At 43.1% G+C, this 17,569-nt stretch overlaps 1 protein-coding gene across 1 annotated transcript in view; it reads left to right on the top strand.

Annotated features, from left to right (window-relative positions):
- The window catches only part of AZIN2 (antizyme inhibitor 2), a 32,858-nt gene extending 17,794 nt beyond the window's left edge, over positions 1-15,064 (top strand). Inside the window, exons 9-11 of the mRNA XM_072609788.1 lie at positions 768-880; positions 11,945-12,159; positions 14,502-15,064. Of these exons, the coding sequence (XP_072465889.1) occupies positions 768-880; positions 11,945-12,159; positions 14,502-14,634 (461 nt within the window). The 3' untranslated portion in view covers positions 14,635-15,064. The remainder of the gene's footprint in view (positions 1-767; positions 881-11,944; positions 12,160-14,501) is intronic.
- The last annotated feature ends 2,505 nt before the right edge of the window (positions 15,065-17,569 follow it).

The raw sequence follows: 17,569 nt of genomic DNA, 5'->3' as shown, positions 1-17,569 counted from the left end.
GAGACTCTTCCTACTTCTGCCATTTTGGGATTTTAACCCTCTTCTTCCCCCACCTCCCAAGCATATTGTGAAGGTCAAGGTAATAGATACCAAAGAGTATTTGAATATGTAGAGCATATGCCTGGAATGGAGGAGGATGTGCTTTCCTCTTTGCCTACCCTCGACCCATAGCATCACAGGATTTAAAGCTAGAAATATTATAAGATCATAGAGTTAGACATGGAAGGAACCACAGAGAGCATCTAGTCCAACAATTTTCATTTTACAGAAAGAGGAAACTAAGTCACTGAGAGGTTGAAGTGACTTTTCCTTAGTCACAGAGGTAATAAGCAGAGCTGGTATTCCAACCCAAGTCCTTTGCCTCCAAATCTAACAGTTTTTTCTGTGGCTCTATGATACTTCCATAATCTCTCAGGAAAAGAACCTTAGAGACCATCTAGTTTTAGTCCAACCTCTCCATTTTACAGATGAGGAAACTGAGGCCCAGGGACATAAAACAACTTGCCCAATGTGACTCAGGTAGTCCATCAAAAAGCTGAGATTGGAATCCGGGACTCAAGATCCATTGACCTTTCTCCTGTGCTATGCTGTCTCTCCCTTTGAGGGTGACTAACAATAGCGTGGCCTCTTGGGGAGAGGAGAACCTGGTCAGCCTGTAGGGACAGCCTCCTGGGAGGGGAATCCATCCTTGCCCTAAAAGGCCCAGGGAATTTCCCTGGCCAGAGTTCTGACTGCTCTCCCTGACCCTCTGCCCTTCCCCTTCACAGAGGAAGACGGGGCTTCTCCCAAGAGTATCGTGTACCATATTTCTGAGGGTGTCTATGGAGCCTTCAACTGTGTCTTCTTTGACAACGCTTGTCCCATGCCCATCTTGCAGAAGGTAAATGGGATAGGCTGGGAGGCAATTTTTTCCATTAAAAAAGTTAACTTTTAAAAATCTTTTTCATGTAGGCAGAAATAATAAGAGAAACAAAATGTTGCAGCCAGGTTCCTTGATAGAGATATCGCCATGGGACATCTAATCACTATAGTCCCTAGGAGGAGGTCCCTCTATCTCTGTTTATTTCATAGCAGAGCCTTTTGGGGGGAGGTATAGGGGTGTGTATGCAAGATAAACTTTAGAGGCAGCATATATACTGGAAACATGACTGGAGTTGGAGTCTGGAAACATGCGGAAGAGTCTTGGTACTATTACTGGCTAGTTGTGTGACTGGGCAAATCACTGGATCTCTGAGCCTCAGTTTCCTCATGTGTAAAATGCAAATAATGATACCTAGACTAGCTCCTTCCCAGGGTTGACATGAAGAAAGTACCTTTCAAATCACAGAGTTTTAGAGACAAAGGATGCTTAGGAACGGGAAAGAATTTGGAGATCATCTTTAATCCACTTAATACTCTTCTCCTTCCCCTCCTCCCAGGTCACAGGGCTATAGAATTATAGATTCAGAGCTGGAAGGGACCTCAGAGGGTATTTAGTTGAACCCTTCCTTTTACAGACGAGGAAACTGAGGCCCACCTACAGAAGAAGGGTAGTGACTTGCCCAAGTCAATGAGAGAGCCAGGATTCAAACCCAGATCTCCTGAATCTAAGTCCATTGTTTCTTTTTATTTTAACTCACTCCCTTAAAGTGTTGTAGAAATGTGAACTATTAATTTTTGCCTGAATGAATGGATAAAGCATGAATTAAGTAAGCCCTTACCATGTGCAAAACACTACTTTAAGCTCCAAAAAATCAGATAGTCTCTGCTCTTAAGGAGTTCACGTTCTAATGGGGCAGCTATGGCGTAGAGAAGGTTTCAGTTGCAAGCCAGATGGGAAGGTCTCCTGATCCTTAGTGGGTAGCCATAAATTAGTTGTTAATGCCTCTCCCTGAATATCATTTCTACTGATAAAATCTTATCCATTTCTGATGCTGAGCCATTGGACAGTGCCAAGGACTGTAAGAGCCAGGATATGAACCCAAGTCTTCTTACTACAAGCCTCCAAGCTATCTCCTCTCAATAGTGAGTGTAGAGCAGGGATGTTCCTTTCCTTGGGTTCATTTGCTTTCGGCTAACGCCAAGAGCAGGCAAACATAGATTCTCTAGAGAATGGCTAAGCCTAGTGAAATCTCTGCACAAGGCACCAGGTGGCACTCCAAGCCATAAATTTCCAGCACAAGTCTATAGGATCTTGTCTAGGTTCTGAGTCTCTTTGTTGGTTGACCTTCTTTCTTGAAGGGACCCATGGGATCATGAGGGTGATGTCTTGACTTGTGCATGATTGTATCTGACAAGCACAGCTGTGCAAAGTAGCCTCCCACTCTCCTTCAGTCATCCTGAGTGCTTTTGGGCATATGCAGATCACCTTGGGCCAATTTTGGTCTCCTTTAGTTCGAGATATGAAATAATCCAACAATGACTTGTGATTGGCTCATGTTCCCATTGCCATTAAGATCCTAGTCTCCTTCCCAACTATGTGTGGCTTGAAAGAGTTACTCACATATGATTTAGAGACAACACGTGAACTGAGGCAGACATTGGAAATAAACAACTTTGGCTTTAAAGGTCCTGAGCCCTCAATTCTCCATCCACTCAGAGGTCAAAGGGAGAAGGAGTGAAATAATTGGTTCCCCAAATGCAGTGTGTCTCACTAAGACTGTCACACATTCTGACTCCTGGAGTGCTAGCAGTTGCTTCCTGGATCGTCCCCAGGCAAAACCAGGAGGGAGGCTAGTGATTTAGCAGGATTTGAGGTCATTCAGTGGAGGTTCAGTGTTCAGGAAAAGTCATCTCTTGGGCCTGGGGGGCTCTTGATAAGTGGACTGAGTAATCATCTGGTGAATTCACGCTGTGAACTTCACTGTCTCTGCTGCTTCTCTCTCTGGAGGTATTTGGCACATTTCCTTTAAAGCAGGTCATATGTCCTGTTTCATCAAATGTCCCCACTTTGGGGAGACAGAATGACTGACTGTCTTTACATAAAAACTTTCCAAGCAATTCAGTTTTATATTGTTTATTCTTTTGGGGCTTTCAAGGTTCGGATGATGAGGAAGGAAGGAAAAAAGACTGTTCAAAAACTGATCATAATCTGATAATAAAAAAATGACAATATTATTATAATTACAATATTTATTACAATCAATAAAATATTAACAAACTGATAATAATTAATTAATAATACTTACACTAACTGACATTTAAAAACCAGTTTTACAAAGAGTGTTATGACATTAGCTCATTTGATCCAAAAAACACTCCTGTGAGAGAGGATATAACCTTACTATTTTCCTCATTTTACAGATGAGGGGTAAGTGACATGTGCGTGTCTATACAATTAATGAGTATGAAAGATGGCATGTAAACTCTGCCTTCTTCTGATTCCAGGTCCAGCACTTTCTCTGTTACAGTGTGCTAATACTGGCTTAGTAGAAGTAAGCTAATAGCTAGAGCTGTGCACAGATGGAATGGGTGACTTTGGGAGGTATTGGCCTTCCGTCATAGAAGTGGCAGCTGGGTGATCACTTCACCCAGTTGTCTTGGAGGTGGGGTTCCTGCATTGGGTGGAAGGTGAGATGCAAATTCAACATATGACACTTGAAGTAATTTTGGTTTTTCAATCTTAGCTGATTATCCAACCAACATTTCTTACCTGAAAGTCCTCAAGCCCTCAGCTAAATGTCAGCATTATAAGTGTTTCAGTGGCCCTGATAGTACTGTTGAAGCTTAGATCGAATTAGCTACCTGAGCAACTGTCTCCAATCTGGCATCGCTGAGCAACTCTAACTGGATGATGTCTGATCCTCAGCTGCTCAGGAACATAACTATTCTAAGGACTCCAGGACTTTGAGCTAGAAGGGGGAGCTCAGAGGTCATCTAGTCTAACACTTTCATTTGACACATAAAGAAAGTGAGACCCAGAGATGGGAAGGAATTTGATAGGGTCACCGAACTAGAAGTTGAAGGGATATTAGAAGTCATTTTGTCTACCCTCATTTTACAAACGAGGAGATTAAACCCCAAAAAGTTATATGATTTGTCCAAAGTCCCACAGTTTGTAAATAGCTGAGCCAGAACTCGAACTCAGGTCTCCTGATTCAAGATCCAGTGGTTCTTCTGCTTTGGTGACGATTGTGATGTTCATGTGTGACTCGTGCAGCGTCACCAAAACTACATTAATATGAGATAGCGTTTACATAGCGCTTTAAATTCTGAAAAGCACTTTACAGATGTTATCTCATTTTATCCTTGAAATAATCCGGGCAGAGTAGGTCTTATCATTATCTTCATCTTTACAGCTGAGGAAACTGAGGGAGACAAAGGTTAGGAGACTTGCTCAGTCACACAGTACTAAGTATCTGAGGCAGGATTTGAACTTGGGTCTCCCTGCCTCCAGGCTCACTGCTCCATCTATGGTGCCACCCACTGCTTCTGTTAGTAGAGTTAAATACTAGGGTTAAAAAAGATTAAATTATCAGAAGTGTGATTCAATTTCTTAAGCACAGTACAACTCACAGTTGTCATCCTTGGCCTCTCTTATTATCCATCTTCAGTGTCTGACCACAGCAAATGTACTGATGGATTAACTCAATGAGCTGTCTAGCCAGATACATGTCATAGTCTAGACAATAGTGGTTGTGAATCTCATTAAAGTACTGTGGGGATATTCTGGGGCTTGATGCAATTAGCATGAGGTCATCCATAAATGGGAGCATCTTGAAAGAACTCACTCACTATCAGGAATACGTCTTACATTTGGACACCGTCCAAAAGAGGTGAGCACTTTTGGCCAACACGCATCTTCCTCTTTTAAGCTATGCTCAATATCTGCAGCAGAGGTGGCAATCACAGTTGTAGCCAGGGGTGTGCTGGGCACAGCTGGACCCAACTGGGTTCTAGAGAGCCTATTGCTAAATTTTAAGGGTGAACTTTTACATCTTTGAAATTGATGAACCTAACAAATCAGGGTTTGATTTATTGTTTTGTTGATTATCTAGACTTCAGAAAGTGTTAATAATGTAGATTAAACTTAAAAGTATGTCCTTTGTACTTTTTTATTCTTCTTGGGAGCCTGCTGTTAAATATTTACCTATATACACCCTTGGTTGTAGCTTTCCAAAGTCAATGAACTTGCTACCACCCTTTCTTCCTCTTAGCCTGTCTCTCCAATCTCCATTCTATTTCTTGGCTCTTCCTCCTCAAACCAAGAAAAGAGTGAACAGACTTTTTCCTGTGACATTGATCCTTCTTGCTGTTTCCAGAGTTTCTGGAGACACATGTGAAAGACTTCTGCCAGCAGAGAACTGGCCTTTAATCTTTTCACTACAAAATTTATCATAGGATTGGAAGGGACCTTGGAGATTATCTGTTCCAACCCTTCCATTTAACAGATGAGGAAGCTGAAGTCTAGTGAGACTGAGTGACTTGCCCAAGGTCACACAGTCGAACTGGGAATTGAATTCAGATCCTTTGGATTCCATATAACCATCAGTGGTCTCTATGCGTGCTGTGTGACCTTCCTGTTCAGTGGATCATTGAAAAAATTATCTCTGGTTGCATCTATCAAAGAAACTTGTATCGTACGCAGGAGACATCATCTTGGAGGAAAGCTTCAGTTTTCTTCTGCCAAGACAAAAATAAATATTGGTAGCTTTTGATTTTACCTTTCATTCTCCGCTTGCAGAGAACCATCCCTTTGTAACAAAGAATTAAAAAAAAAAGAGGGAACAAAGGCAATTCAAGAAAGCTAACCGGTACGTTCACCAAGTCTGATGATATATGCAAGGTGCCACACCCACAGTTCCTTACTTCTACAGAGGAAGGAGCGTGTACTTCCTCCTTTTTTCTCTCAGACTAAGCTTAGTCATTTTAATCACACAGTGTTCAGTTCTGTTTTGCCTGTACATTTACCCTGTGGTCGTCATCCAGTAGACTTTCTGATTCTGCTTGCTTCACTCTGCATCTGTTCATAGAAGTCTTTCCACGCTTTAGTCTTTATAGACATCATTTCTTACAATGCAGGGCTATTAACATCACACCCATTGCATCAGGATTCGTCTAGCCAGTTTCTTTTGTTTTAGCCATTCCCCAGTTTCCAGTTCTTTGAATCCTGACTCAGCAACTTAACTGACTGCAACTAACTTACTCTCTCAGCCTCACTTCCCTTATCTGTAAAATGGAAGTAACAATGGCACCTACCTCCCTGGGTGGTTGTGAGAGCCAGAGGAGATAGTAGGTGCTTTGCAGACCTTAAAAGTCTATATAAATCTGAGCTATTACTATTCTTTGCTACTGCAAAAAGGGCTGCTATTAATATTTTGGTGTATATGAAGTGGGAACCTTTTTTAACCACTGAGTAAAATACCTTTAAAAATAATATACACTTAGTACAGTGTAATCTTTCGCTTGGTACATGGTTGTAGGTAATGCTGAGGAAAACTTTTTGCGATTGTTTGTTTGTACCTTGAGTGCCTTCAATGAATGGAGACAGTTCTTTCTCATAATTGTTTCTCATCCCTATATAATCTGTATGGGAATGAACTACACAGTTCATTCTGTGAAGTTGAACTGTACCCAGCTGATTTAGACATAATTCCCACACTGCTTTCTTCCTTCTCCCTTTCCCTTTCTCCCTTCTCTCCTCTTTCTTTTCCTTCCCTCCCTCCTCTCTCTTTCTTTGTTCCTTCCTTCCTTCCTTCCTCCCTTCCTTCCTTCCTTCCTTCCTTCCTTCCTTCCTTCCTTCCTTCCTTCCTTCCTTCCTTCCTTCCTTCCTTGCTTCCTTTCCTTCCCTTTGGTCACTTGTTCAGCATTAGCCCTAATGCACCTCTCAACTCTAGCCCCAGTCTCTGGAGATTGCAGGCATATGTTACCACATCTGAATCTATTTCTTCTGTCTTCAAATAGCCAGTTTCATGTTTGGTGATGTTGTTTGGTCCTTACTATATCTAGTACTTCCTTTTTCTCTTCTGGAAGCAAATATTCAGGATACACAGGTAGGAGATCTTGGATCAGTCCATAGGTCTTGGGCCTCTCTTGTTGAAGAATGACATTTTCTGTCATATTTTCCCCCACTATCTTCCCTTTTGTTCATGTTCATATCACCAGGAATTTGTGTACGTGTCAACTTGGTCTGGAGATGTTGCTGAGTTCCTCCTAGGATTTCTCCACCTCTTGACCTCTGTAGTACAGGCAGTGGGTGGTAGTAGATAGAGTGCTGGACCTAAATTCAAAGAGACCTGAGTTCAAATACTGCCTCAGTCACTTACTAGTTATGTGACCCTGGGCAAGTCACTTTACCTCAGTGTGCCTTAGTGTCTTTAACTATAAAATGAGGATGATAATGATACCTACCTCCTAGGGTTTCTGTGAAGATCAAATGAGATAGTATTTGTAAAAAACATTTAGCTCAGTGCCTAGCGCATAGTAGGTGCTACATAAATACTAGCTATTAGTATCAAAGGTACACACAGTGAGCTGCCACACTCATCTCCTTGGCTTCCTTTTGCTTGTATTGCCTTTGTGAGCCCTTCAAGAGGAGAAAAGCAAATGTCCCATGAAATGAAACTTCTCCTTGACTTTGGGAACATATTTGGTGAATAGTTCTGCCAGCATCTTTATTTTTGCTCTTTCAAGCAGAGGGTATGAACTATCTTTCCTCCTAGTAGTTTCCTCTTATGTTCTGTCTTGTATCAATAGCCAACATGCTTCTTTTGACTTAGCTCAGTTCCTCCAGTAGTGAAGGCTGGCCCTTGCAAGGGTCACAGACACAGCCTGTATGTACCTTGAGCTTGTCAGAGTTTGTTTTCTGCTGACATACCTTCAAGACATCAAAGTCATCACCACACTGTGATGAGGCCCAGTGTTAAGGCTTGTGAAGGTGTGGTCCTTTAAGAGGTAGAAAGGTTAGGTTCACCAAGACCTGTGCTTCTCATGTGGAGCCCCTAATCATTAACTTGGGCAGTGTCAATGGGTCCAGGATAGTAAGGGAGTGAGAGGTGACCCTTATGAAGGCAGGGGAGCTATAAAACGGGACAAGGAGATACGAACCAGACATCTTAGTCTCCCAAGGTTAAGACTCCATCAGGTTTAGTAGGGCCAGTCCTTTTGGTATGGTGGCTGTAGTTGCCTGGCCTAGTGGGAGAAGGGGAAAGTGAAATGTCAGTAGAATAAAACTGAAGGGTAAGGCAAAGGTTTGAGGGAGTGCTATGTAGGGCCACAGGCCAAAATAGATAGACTCAAATCTTAATTGACTCTGGGATCAAAGAAATCACTTAGAGGAAAAAAACCAGATGGAGCCTCTTTACTCCCTCTGTATGGCTTCTGGCACTCCCAGATATGTCAATATCCCAAGCCTTCAGACTCCTGAGTCAGTTAAGTCAGGAGGATGCTTTCAATACCTTTTAAGGAAAAGAACTAGCCCAGTCTACCTTGGAGATGATGAACTCTGTGTATATATTCCTCTGACCACAATAAGGAGTGTTCTAGCTGATGGAGAAAGACTATTGTAGGGAGGTGGTACTTAGCTAAGTCTTAAAAGGAAGCCAAGGATTCTAAGAGATGGATGTTAAGAGGCAGAATGTTTCAGGAATAGAGGACAGCCTGCATGAAGACACAGAGATGGAAAATTCAATTCAATATATATTTGTTAAGCACATATTCTTCTGCTAGGCCCTGTGCTAAGTACTGAGGCTACAAAAAGAGACAAAAGAGAGTTCCTGCCCTCAAGGAGCTTATAATCTAATGAGGGAGCTATCATGCCAACAGATATTTACAAAGCAAGCCAAATGTAGGAAATAAGAGGGAAAGTGCTGGAATTCAGAGAGCTTAGGGAAAAGTACCACTCAAAGGTGAGATTTTAGTTGGGTCTTAAAGGAAGCCAGGGAGGTCAGTGGTCAGAATGGAGGAGGGAGGAGAAGAGCAAGTAATTCAGTATCACCAGACAACAGAGTGTGTGAAAAGGCGTTAAGTGTAAGACTAGAGGGGTAGGAAGAAGCTACTTTGTGGAGAACAGCTGTTACATTTATTGTGAGATGAGATCAATGTTATCAATAGTTTTTGATTAACTGTTTTTCTTTGTTACAAGAAGGTTCAGGACAGAATACACTCAGATGGCTGAGATTTAAAAATAATACATAAAATAATACAACTTATTAAAAAATGATACAGAAGAGGCATAAAAGACGGAGATTGGAAAAGTAAGATGGGCTGGCCATGTTGATTGAAGTATGAGCTAGAGACTTTTAGAGAGTTCTCCAGATTGGACACAGTCCACAATAGTTTAGAGGCAGAGGAGCTTGACTACAGATTACAGGTGGAACAACTGAGATTATATAATTGTAAAATCTTAGTAGACACTAAGGTGTGTGTAGGGAGAACAGATTATCCCCACAGGGAGGTAGCCTGGGGAGATTGTATTTGTCTTCATGTCTTTCTGTGGATGTCTGGCTATCTTCTAGTAGGGTTTGGTGCCATCCCTCCTTGTCAAGGGATTAATGTTCAGATACACGCTGAGTCTGATGAAGAAGTCTTCTAAAAGATGATCTAGAATATAATTCTGATAGGGTCAGCGGATTTGCTAGAGCCAGATCAAATGGCTTCAGAGAGCTGATTGTTAAATTTTCATTGTGAATGTTTTCACTTCCCAGATCAGCAAATATAACAAATCAGGGCTTAAGTTATTGTTCTATTGGTTGTTTGGGCTTAAGAAAGTGATGGAAAAAGTTAGTAATGCAGGTTAATCTTAGAAATTTATCACGTATACATTTCCCTTCCCCCCCATCACTGAAAGCTGGTAGTTAAACATTTATCATTAGAACCCTGGATAGTGGTGCTTAATCTGTGTCTTCATCTTTTACTCTAAGGGTGTACCAGAGAACTCAGCTATATTAGTGAGTAGGATTTGGATCAGGCTGATGGTGAGTAGGGTAACCCTGGCAGGGGGAAATCTGAGGTGAGGTGGGAATATATCTGATGTATGCAAAAAAAAAAGAATGAAAGGTGGAAGGCAGAAATGCATTTTGGGAAGAATGCCAATAAACTGGAGAAAGGAGGGCCCCCAGGCTATCATGGAACCTTCAGATCATGATCTATGAGAATCATGATGGAATTGTGGATGGTTAGCCTGGAGAAGAGAAGATTTCAGGGTGGAGCATGAGTCATGTTCCAATGTTCTAATGTCATGTTCTAATATTTGAAGGCCTGCCATTTGGAAGATGGATTAGACTTGTTCTAGGCATCTAGGTAGGGCAATGGATAGAATGTTGGATCTGGATTCAGGAAGCCCTGAATTCAAATGTGACTTCAGACACTTACCATCTATGTGATCTTGAGCAAGTCATTTAACCTCTGGCTGCCTCAGTTTCGTCAACTGTAGAATGAGGATAATAATAGCACCTACCTCCTGGGGTTGTGAGAATCAAATGAGGTATTCGTAAAGTGCTTAAGCACAATATCTGGCACCTAGTAGGTACTTATTGAGTGCTTTCTTTTTCTCCTGCACCCCAATTCTTGCTCCAGAGATTGAAGCCCGGAGCAATGGGTGATAAATTTAGGCTTGTTGACATGGAAACAATCCCTAAAAATTAGAGCTACTTGTCAGTGGAATGGGATGCCTGAAGAAGATAGTGGATTCCTCCTTACCAGAGCTGTTTAAGCAAAGGCCAAATAACCATTTATTGGGTATACTATAATAAGGATTCTTTTTTCGGGGGTCTGGATTGGGGTTACAGGGTCGCTGAGGTCCCTTTCCTACTCTGAAATTCTGTGATTTTGTTATATAAACTGGCTCTTATGAGAAAAGAGGTTTTCTGTTGGAAAGAAATGGAAATAAGATGGGCCAGGTACATAGGTGGAGCCAGACATAGGACTGTAAACTAGAGAGGACTTTAGTGATCCATTGCTGTGTCCATCTCTTTTACACATGGGGAGCAGGGGGCCTGGAGAAATGATTGTTCAGAGTCATGATGCTAGTGAGTGTAAGAGCTGATATCTAAGCGTGTGTGTAGAGTGGTGGTGGGGAGAGTTGGGAGGCAGGTGTGCTTAGGATGATAAGGTGAAAAGATCACCAAGTTTAGAATGAGAGGTCATTATTAGGAAGCAGCTGTCTATTGATCTGGCCTCTGCCACTTATAAAATTGTGTGATCTGGGCAGGTCAATAAGCCTTAGCCCCAGCCTGAATTGTGTTTGCCCAGAGGAGGGTGGAGCTCACCACACTGCTGTGGGATGCTAATGGATGTCCTCCAACAGTCTCAGTTTTACTCTTCCTACCTACATCTCACCAAGATCCCCCTTTCTTAGTTACGTGCCCTAAGGATCCTTGAGCCATTACACCTTTTCTGCAACTGATCTCTCCTACATATATCTCCCCTAATTAGAATATAAGCTCATTGAGGTCAGTGAGATTGTCTTGTCTGATTTTCTGTTTGTATTTTTCACCCTCCTTGTTCAGCGGTATCTGTCTCTTTATGACCCCATTTGGGTATTTTCCACAAAGATACTGGAGTGGTTTGACATTTCCTTCTCCAGCTCATTTTACAGATTAGGAAACTGAGGCAAACAAGGTTAAGTGACTTGCCCAGGATCACACAGCTAATAAGTATCTGAGGTTAGAATCTTCCTGACCCCAGGCCTGGCATTGTATCCATTGCTCCACCTAGCTGCCTTTTCAGTTCTTAGTACAGTCCTTATATATAGTGAACACTTGACAAATTCTTTGCCTCTTTTCTGTTTTCTTCCTTTGTAAAATGAGGAGCCCTCAGAAGTCCCTCCTAGCTTTAGGTCTGTGATCCTGACTCCCAGTTCACAGGTCTTTCCAGTCCACTCTCCTGTCTCTAAGTTCTCTGGGTTTCTGTGGGGTGACTTGGTTGTCTCTGTCATCTGCCAGCTCCATTGTTTGGCCCTTGTTCGGGGGAGCGACATGGTGGGCCTCTCTAGTGACTGCTACCCTTCCCTCTCCTATGTCTATAGAAACCATCTCTAGATCAGCATGTGTACAGCAGCAGCCTCTGGGGCCCAACCTCTGATGACTTGGACCGTGTGGCTGAGGGCCTCTGGCTGCCAGAGCTGCAGCTGGGCGATTGGCTCATCTTTGAGAACATGGGAGCCTACACTGTAGGCACAACAGCTTCCTGCAGTGGGCACCAAACCTGCCAGACTACTTACGCTATGTCTAGAGTCACCTGGTAAGGAGTTTGGGCTTGGGGTGGAGAGGTAGCTGGTGCAAAATACCTGCCATTACTAGGGAGCAGCCTTCCTGGCTCTATGAAAAACTAATTGAGTGTTGTCCTTGGACCAGTGGCTCTGGGCAGAATCGTATCTCAGCATTCAAAGAGACTTTAGAGTGCATCTAGTCCAACCTGTACTAGGAAGCACCTTTATAACATCCTTCACCAAGGAATGAAGACCTCCAGTGAGTGGGAGCCTATTCAGCATTTGGACAGCTCCCTGAGTTATCCCCTTTTCCTGTCACAACTCTCCAAATATTTGTTCCTGCAAAGTTCTCTCTTCTCTAGGAGAAGTATTCTCAGATCCCACGCTATTCCTGTTTGTCATAGCCTTCCTAAAACACTATTCCCAAAGACCGCCCCAAATGTCATTTGACCAAGGCAGTCTTATTCTCTCTTTTGCCTCTCTTAATACTATTGGGCTAGCTAGGATAATGCACCAGGCATGAAGATAGGAAGACTCATCTTCCTGAGTTCAAATCCTGCTTCAGATACTGGGCTGTGTGACTCTGGGCAACTCACTTAAGCCTGTTTGCCTTAGTTCCTTTGTTTGTAAAATGAGCTGAAGAAGGAAACGGCAAACCACTCAATCTATCTTCCCATTCCCTTGGATTACTTATCTGTATTCTGTTTTCTCCTCTGTGCCTTCTCACCAGCTCTTTTCCATTTCTGGAATATGCTCCCACCTCATCACTGCCTGTTAGAGTCTTTAAGGCACAGGTGTCAAACAGTGGGTTGAACCAGATTAAAATGTAATTGAGAAATAGTTAACAAAATAAAGATACAACAGAACAGAGATAATGTTAGTAGGTGGTTTTCCAAGTCTTTCTATTCGAGTTTGACCCCACCTTTCTAAGGCTCAGCTCAGATGAGAAATCTCTCTGTGAAGCCTTCTCTGAACCCCCTCCCCCAGTGTGTAATGATCTCTTGCTTCTCAGATTACTTATCTGTGACCATAATGTGCTTAGGATCATAGGATTCCAGATCTCAGAGCTGAAAGCATCCTTAGAGTTCATCTGTTCCCAATCCCCTAAATCTAGACCTGAGGACACTGGACTCAGAGAAGGGAGGAAGTGACTTGCCCAAGGTCACACAAACAGCAGAGCCAGCCCAAAAGAAGGTACTCAAGAGCCAGGCCTGTCTTTTACCTTTCTTTATATCTCCAGCACTCAGAACAATGTACACAGCTAGAGTTTAATGCATGTTATTAACTGACTGGGTATGGGGCTCTGAGTAAAATGTCCTAGCCTGGTACTGACCACACCAAAGTGGAGAATGGCAGTCAATCAACGAGCATTTATTGAGCATTTCCTGTGTATCTGGCACTGTATTAAACATAGCGCGTGGGATGTGGTATAGTGGAAAGGGGCTGGATTTGGAGTCAGAGGAACTGGCTTAGAATCCAGACTCTGCTCGCTTACTATTTGTGTGACCTTGGGAAAGTCAACTTCCCCTCTGGGACTCAGTTACATCACTGCTGGAATGAGAGGCAGAGGACAGATGGACTCTTATAAGCCCTTCCACATCTGAATCTGGAGTGCTCCAGTGATGTCTATAGTTCCTTCCTGCTCTTAATGACTTAGACAGGGAGGTGTCACAGTGGAGAGGGTACTGGAACGAGAGTGAGGAAGACCTGAATTCAAATCTTGCCTTAGGGCAAGTTACTTGACCTCTCTCAGACTCAATTTCCTCATCTGTAAAATCTAGGCAATAAGAGTACTTACCTCACAGAGTTATGGGGATCCAACTGGGATAATATTTGTAAAGTGTTCTGTCCCGATGTTATTAATTATCCATTCTTAAAGAGGATCATGACATGAGGAAGGTGATGCCATGATATACAAGTGAACTGGATTTAAGTGAAGCAGGGCTGTGCAAAATAACCAGCCTTACTTTCTCCTCTGGAACCATCTGGGTCCAGTGGCACACTGTAGATAAGGATGACTGGAGATGACCCCAGATGCAGTGTTCTTTCTAAACTTTTTTAAACTAAGAGCTTTTTTGAGGTCTTAGTTTGACTGAGGCAGTGCCTTATGAGTTCAAATCTGGCCTCAGACACTGACTAGCAGTGTGACCTTGGGCAATTTGCTTCAGTTTCCTTATCTGTCAAATGAGCCAGAGAAGGAAATGGCAAATCTCTCCATTATCTTTGCCAAGAAAATCCCAAGTGGGGTCATGAAGAGTCAGACATAACTGAAAAATAACTGAACTGAATATATTCAGTGTTGAAAGAGTTCTGTAAACCTTGAGGAGATCTACAAATGTTATTGTTGTGACTACTGGGCCTCTCTCCCCCACAGGGAAGCAATCCGAGGCAGGCTTTTGCCTTCAGAAGAGGACGCAGAGGACATGTGTAAACCCCTGTCCTGTGGCTGGGAGATCGCAGACACTCTGTGTGTGGGCCCTGTCTTCGCTCCCACCAGCATCATCTGAACTGCCCTCTAGTCTTCCCTCTATCCCTTCTTGGCCCTGCTCCCCTACCTGAGAATGGGTTGCTGGGGAGGGGGGTGGCGGGCTGAGGCAGATGGATGCTTTCCAGGGAGGTGAGGGGAGGAGGTGGGGAACCTCTCTGAGGAGGCAAGGACTCTTGTGACCTCTGGGCCCTATCCCCCAAACCCCGCCTCTAGTGTTTCTGCCCTGTAAGTAGACCCAGTCTTACAATCGCTGTAGTTAAAGTATGCAACATAAATCCTGTTCCTTCCAATGGTGTCTGTGTCCTCTCCAGTGCCAGTCAGATCTATCTGCCTTCCTGGTCTGTCTGTCTGTCCTGTCCCTCCCTTCCCTTTGGCTTATGCTTCTATCTCCCACTTAGCCTCTTCTGTGTAAATACATTCTAATAAATATTTAGGTTTTAATATCTTCAGCAGAGTTGTGTTTCCCACTGTCTGGGAGGGGTGGGCTAGCTCCTGCATGGCCTTGGACCAAGGTGGGCCAAGGTCTAGGGCTGATGAGGGAGCTCTCTCTCCACTCCACCCTGTCTTCACTCTAGTTCAAAGCAGACACTGCTGGGGTGGTAGGATGGAAAGCTTTGGAGTAAGAGGGACCTGCTGCATGTGAGATCTTGGACAGATTATTTTCCTTCCCTGATCTCAGTTTCCTCATCTGTAAAATATGAGTATTAGGCTAAATGAACATCTCTTTCCTATATCCTCTCCTGTACGTGATTTCACAAGGGACATTGATTTTTTAAAAAATCACTTCTTATGATTAAAGAATTATATGCAATTATACCTTTGTAAATGACCTCAATTGATCTCGAACAGGGCTGGGATGAGGGATGGGGTTTTTCTGTCTGACATGGGCTCTTAGTGGACAAATACCAGGCCTTTAGCCTTACAACCCACAGAAAAGCAGAGCTAAGAGACGAAAGGCAGCCAGCTCCCTGAGAGCCTAAGAGAGATCCACAGCTTCTCAGCATCCCCTCTGATGTCAAGTGACATGTCTTAACTAGGAAGTTATACTGGGTTGTATACTGGGTTGACAGCACCTAGTTTTTACTACTGAGTATGATCAGGTGTAGTGGATAGAGTGCTGAAACTGGAGGCAGAAAGACATGAGTTTAAATCTGGACTCAGACACTTACTGTGTGACCCTAGGCAAGTCACTTAACCCTGTGTGCCTTAGTTTCCTCATCTGTAAAATGAGCTGGAAAAGATGAACCACTCCAGTATCATTCCCAAGAAAACCTCAAACAGTGTCACAAGGAGTTTGATACAACTGAAAATCACTCAACAACAGCATGATCAGGTCATTGTCTGCAGCATCCCTTGGTGGTCACTCATGCAAGGGAGGTTCTCTCTCTTCCTCCTCTCCTCCTGTCATACAGACATTGGACTGTGCCATTTGGCAGTGAGAACTTCCTTTTCTGGCTCTTCAGAAACCGTGACTGCCGTATCTCCAAAAGCAGTTGGCAAGTTGCACCTCCCTTTTTCAGAACAAAGGATGCATGCAAATTTCCTGGCATCTTTGTCTCCCCATCCCATTCTGCATGGCACCATTCTATGGTGTGGATTTCCCCTTGAAGGAAAACCCACTTTGAGTTGCTAGATATGAATATACCAAGAGATGTGATTCGAAGTCCTGGACAAAGTCCCAAGCATCAACCCTGTAAGTTTGTCATAGAGGTAGGTAACTCTGACTAAAATGAGTTTTCAAAAACGTGAACAGCCATAAGTACATGATGGAGGAGACGTGGCTACATGGCATTTTGTTCTGAGAAAAGACATAAAGTGTTTTTGTGAAGACTAATCCAAGTCAAGAACATGACTCAGCAGGAGAGAGAGAGAGAGAGAGAGAGAGAGAGAGAGAGAGAGAGGAAAACAGGCATTTATGAAGCACCTCCTGTGTACCAGGCACAGTGCTATGTTTGACAAATATCCCATTTGATCCTCAAAGCTAATGTAATATTCTGCATTAATAGATTATTAATAGATAATAATATTCTTAGAGGTTCTTAATCTATCCAAGGTGATCATAGGTAGATTTTAGGGAACTTGTGAACAATCACATCTTTATTTTTATTAATCTTTTATTTCCTTTGTAACATTGGGTTTTATTCATTTAAAAGTACTCTTCTGAGGAGGAAGACTTTAGTAGACTTCACCAGACAACCACAGGGATCAATGACACAAAAATGGTTATGAATCCTTCAGGGAGATGATGGTCTCACTGTCTTCTGCCCTGGTTAGACCACATCTGGGATGTTGTGTCCAGATCTAGATGCCACATTATAGGAAGAAGAACAAGAAATTGGTGTATCCAGTGGAAGGCAATTAAGGTGGAGAGGGACCTAGAGACTGTGCTATGTGGTGACTGAAGGAAATTGGGGTGGTTAGTTCCAGAAGATGGGCAGATAGGTGGCACAGTGGAGAGAGTTCTGGGCCTGAACTCAAGAAGACTCATCTTCATGAGTTCAAATCTGGCCTCGGGCACTTACTGGCTATGTGACTGAACAAATCACTTAATCCTGTTTGCCTCAGTTTCTTCATCAGCAAAATGAGCTGCAGTAGGAAATGGCATCTCTGCCAAGAAAACCCCAAATGGGGTCATGGAGAGTTGGACATGACTGAAAAATGGCTTAACAAAAAGTTTCAGAAAAGAAATTTGGGAGCAGGGAACATGAGCTTCATTTTCTAGTATTCAAAGGGATTTCACTTGGAAGTTTTGTTAGACAGTTCTGCTTGGTTGCAGAGGGCAGAACTAGGAACAGTGGGTGGAAGCTTCAAGAAGTGGATTGATTTAGGCTCGATGTCCAGAAAGCTCCCTAACAAGAAGAGCTGTCCCAGAGTGAAGTGGGCTGTTCTCAAGCCACTGCTGGATGCTCACTTGTCAGGGATGTTGTGGAATGCATGGCTAGTCAGATATGGGT

Source organism: Notamacropus eugenii, chromosome 5 (genome assembly GCF_028372415.1).
Source record: "Notamacropus eugenii isolate mMacEug1 chromosome 5, mMacEug1.pri_v2, whole genome shotgun sequence".
Classification (NCBI taxonomy): domain Eukaryota; kingdom Metazoa; phylum Chordata; class Mammalia; order Diprotodontia; family Macropodidae; genus Notamacropus; species Notamacropus eugenii.
This window is presented reverse-complemented; position numbering and strand designations above follow the sequence as displayed.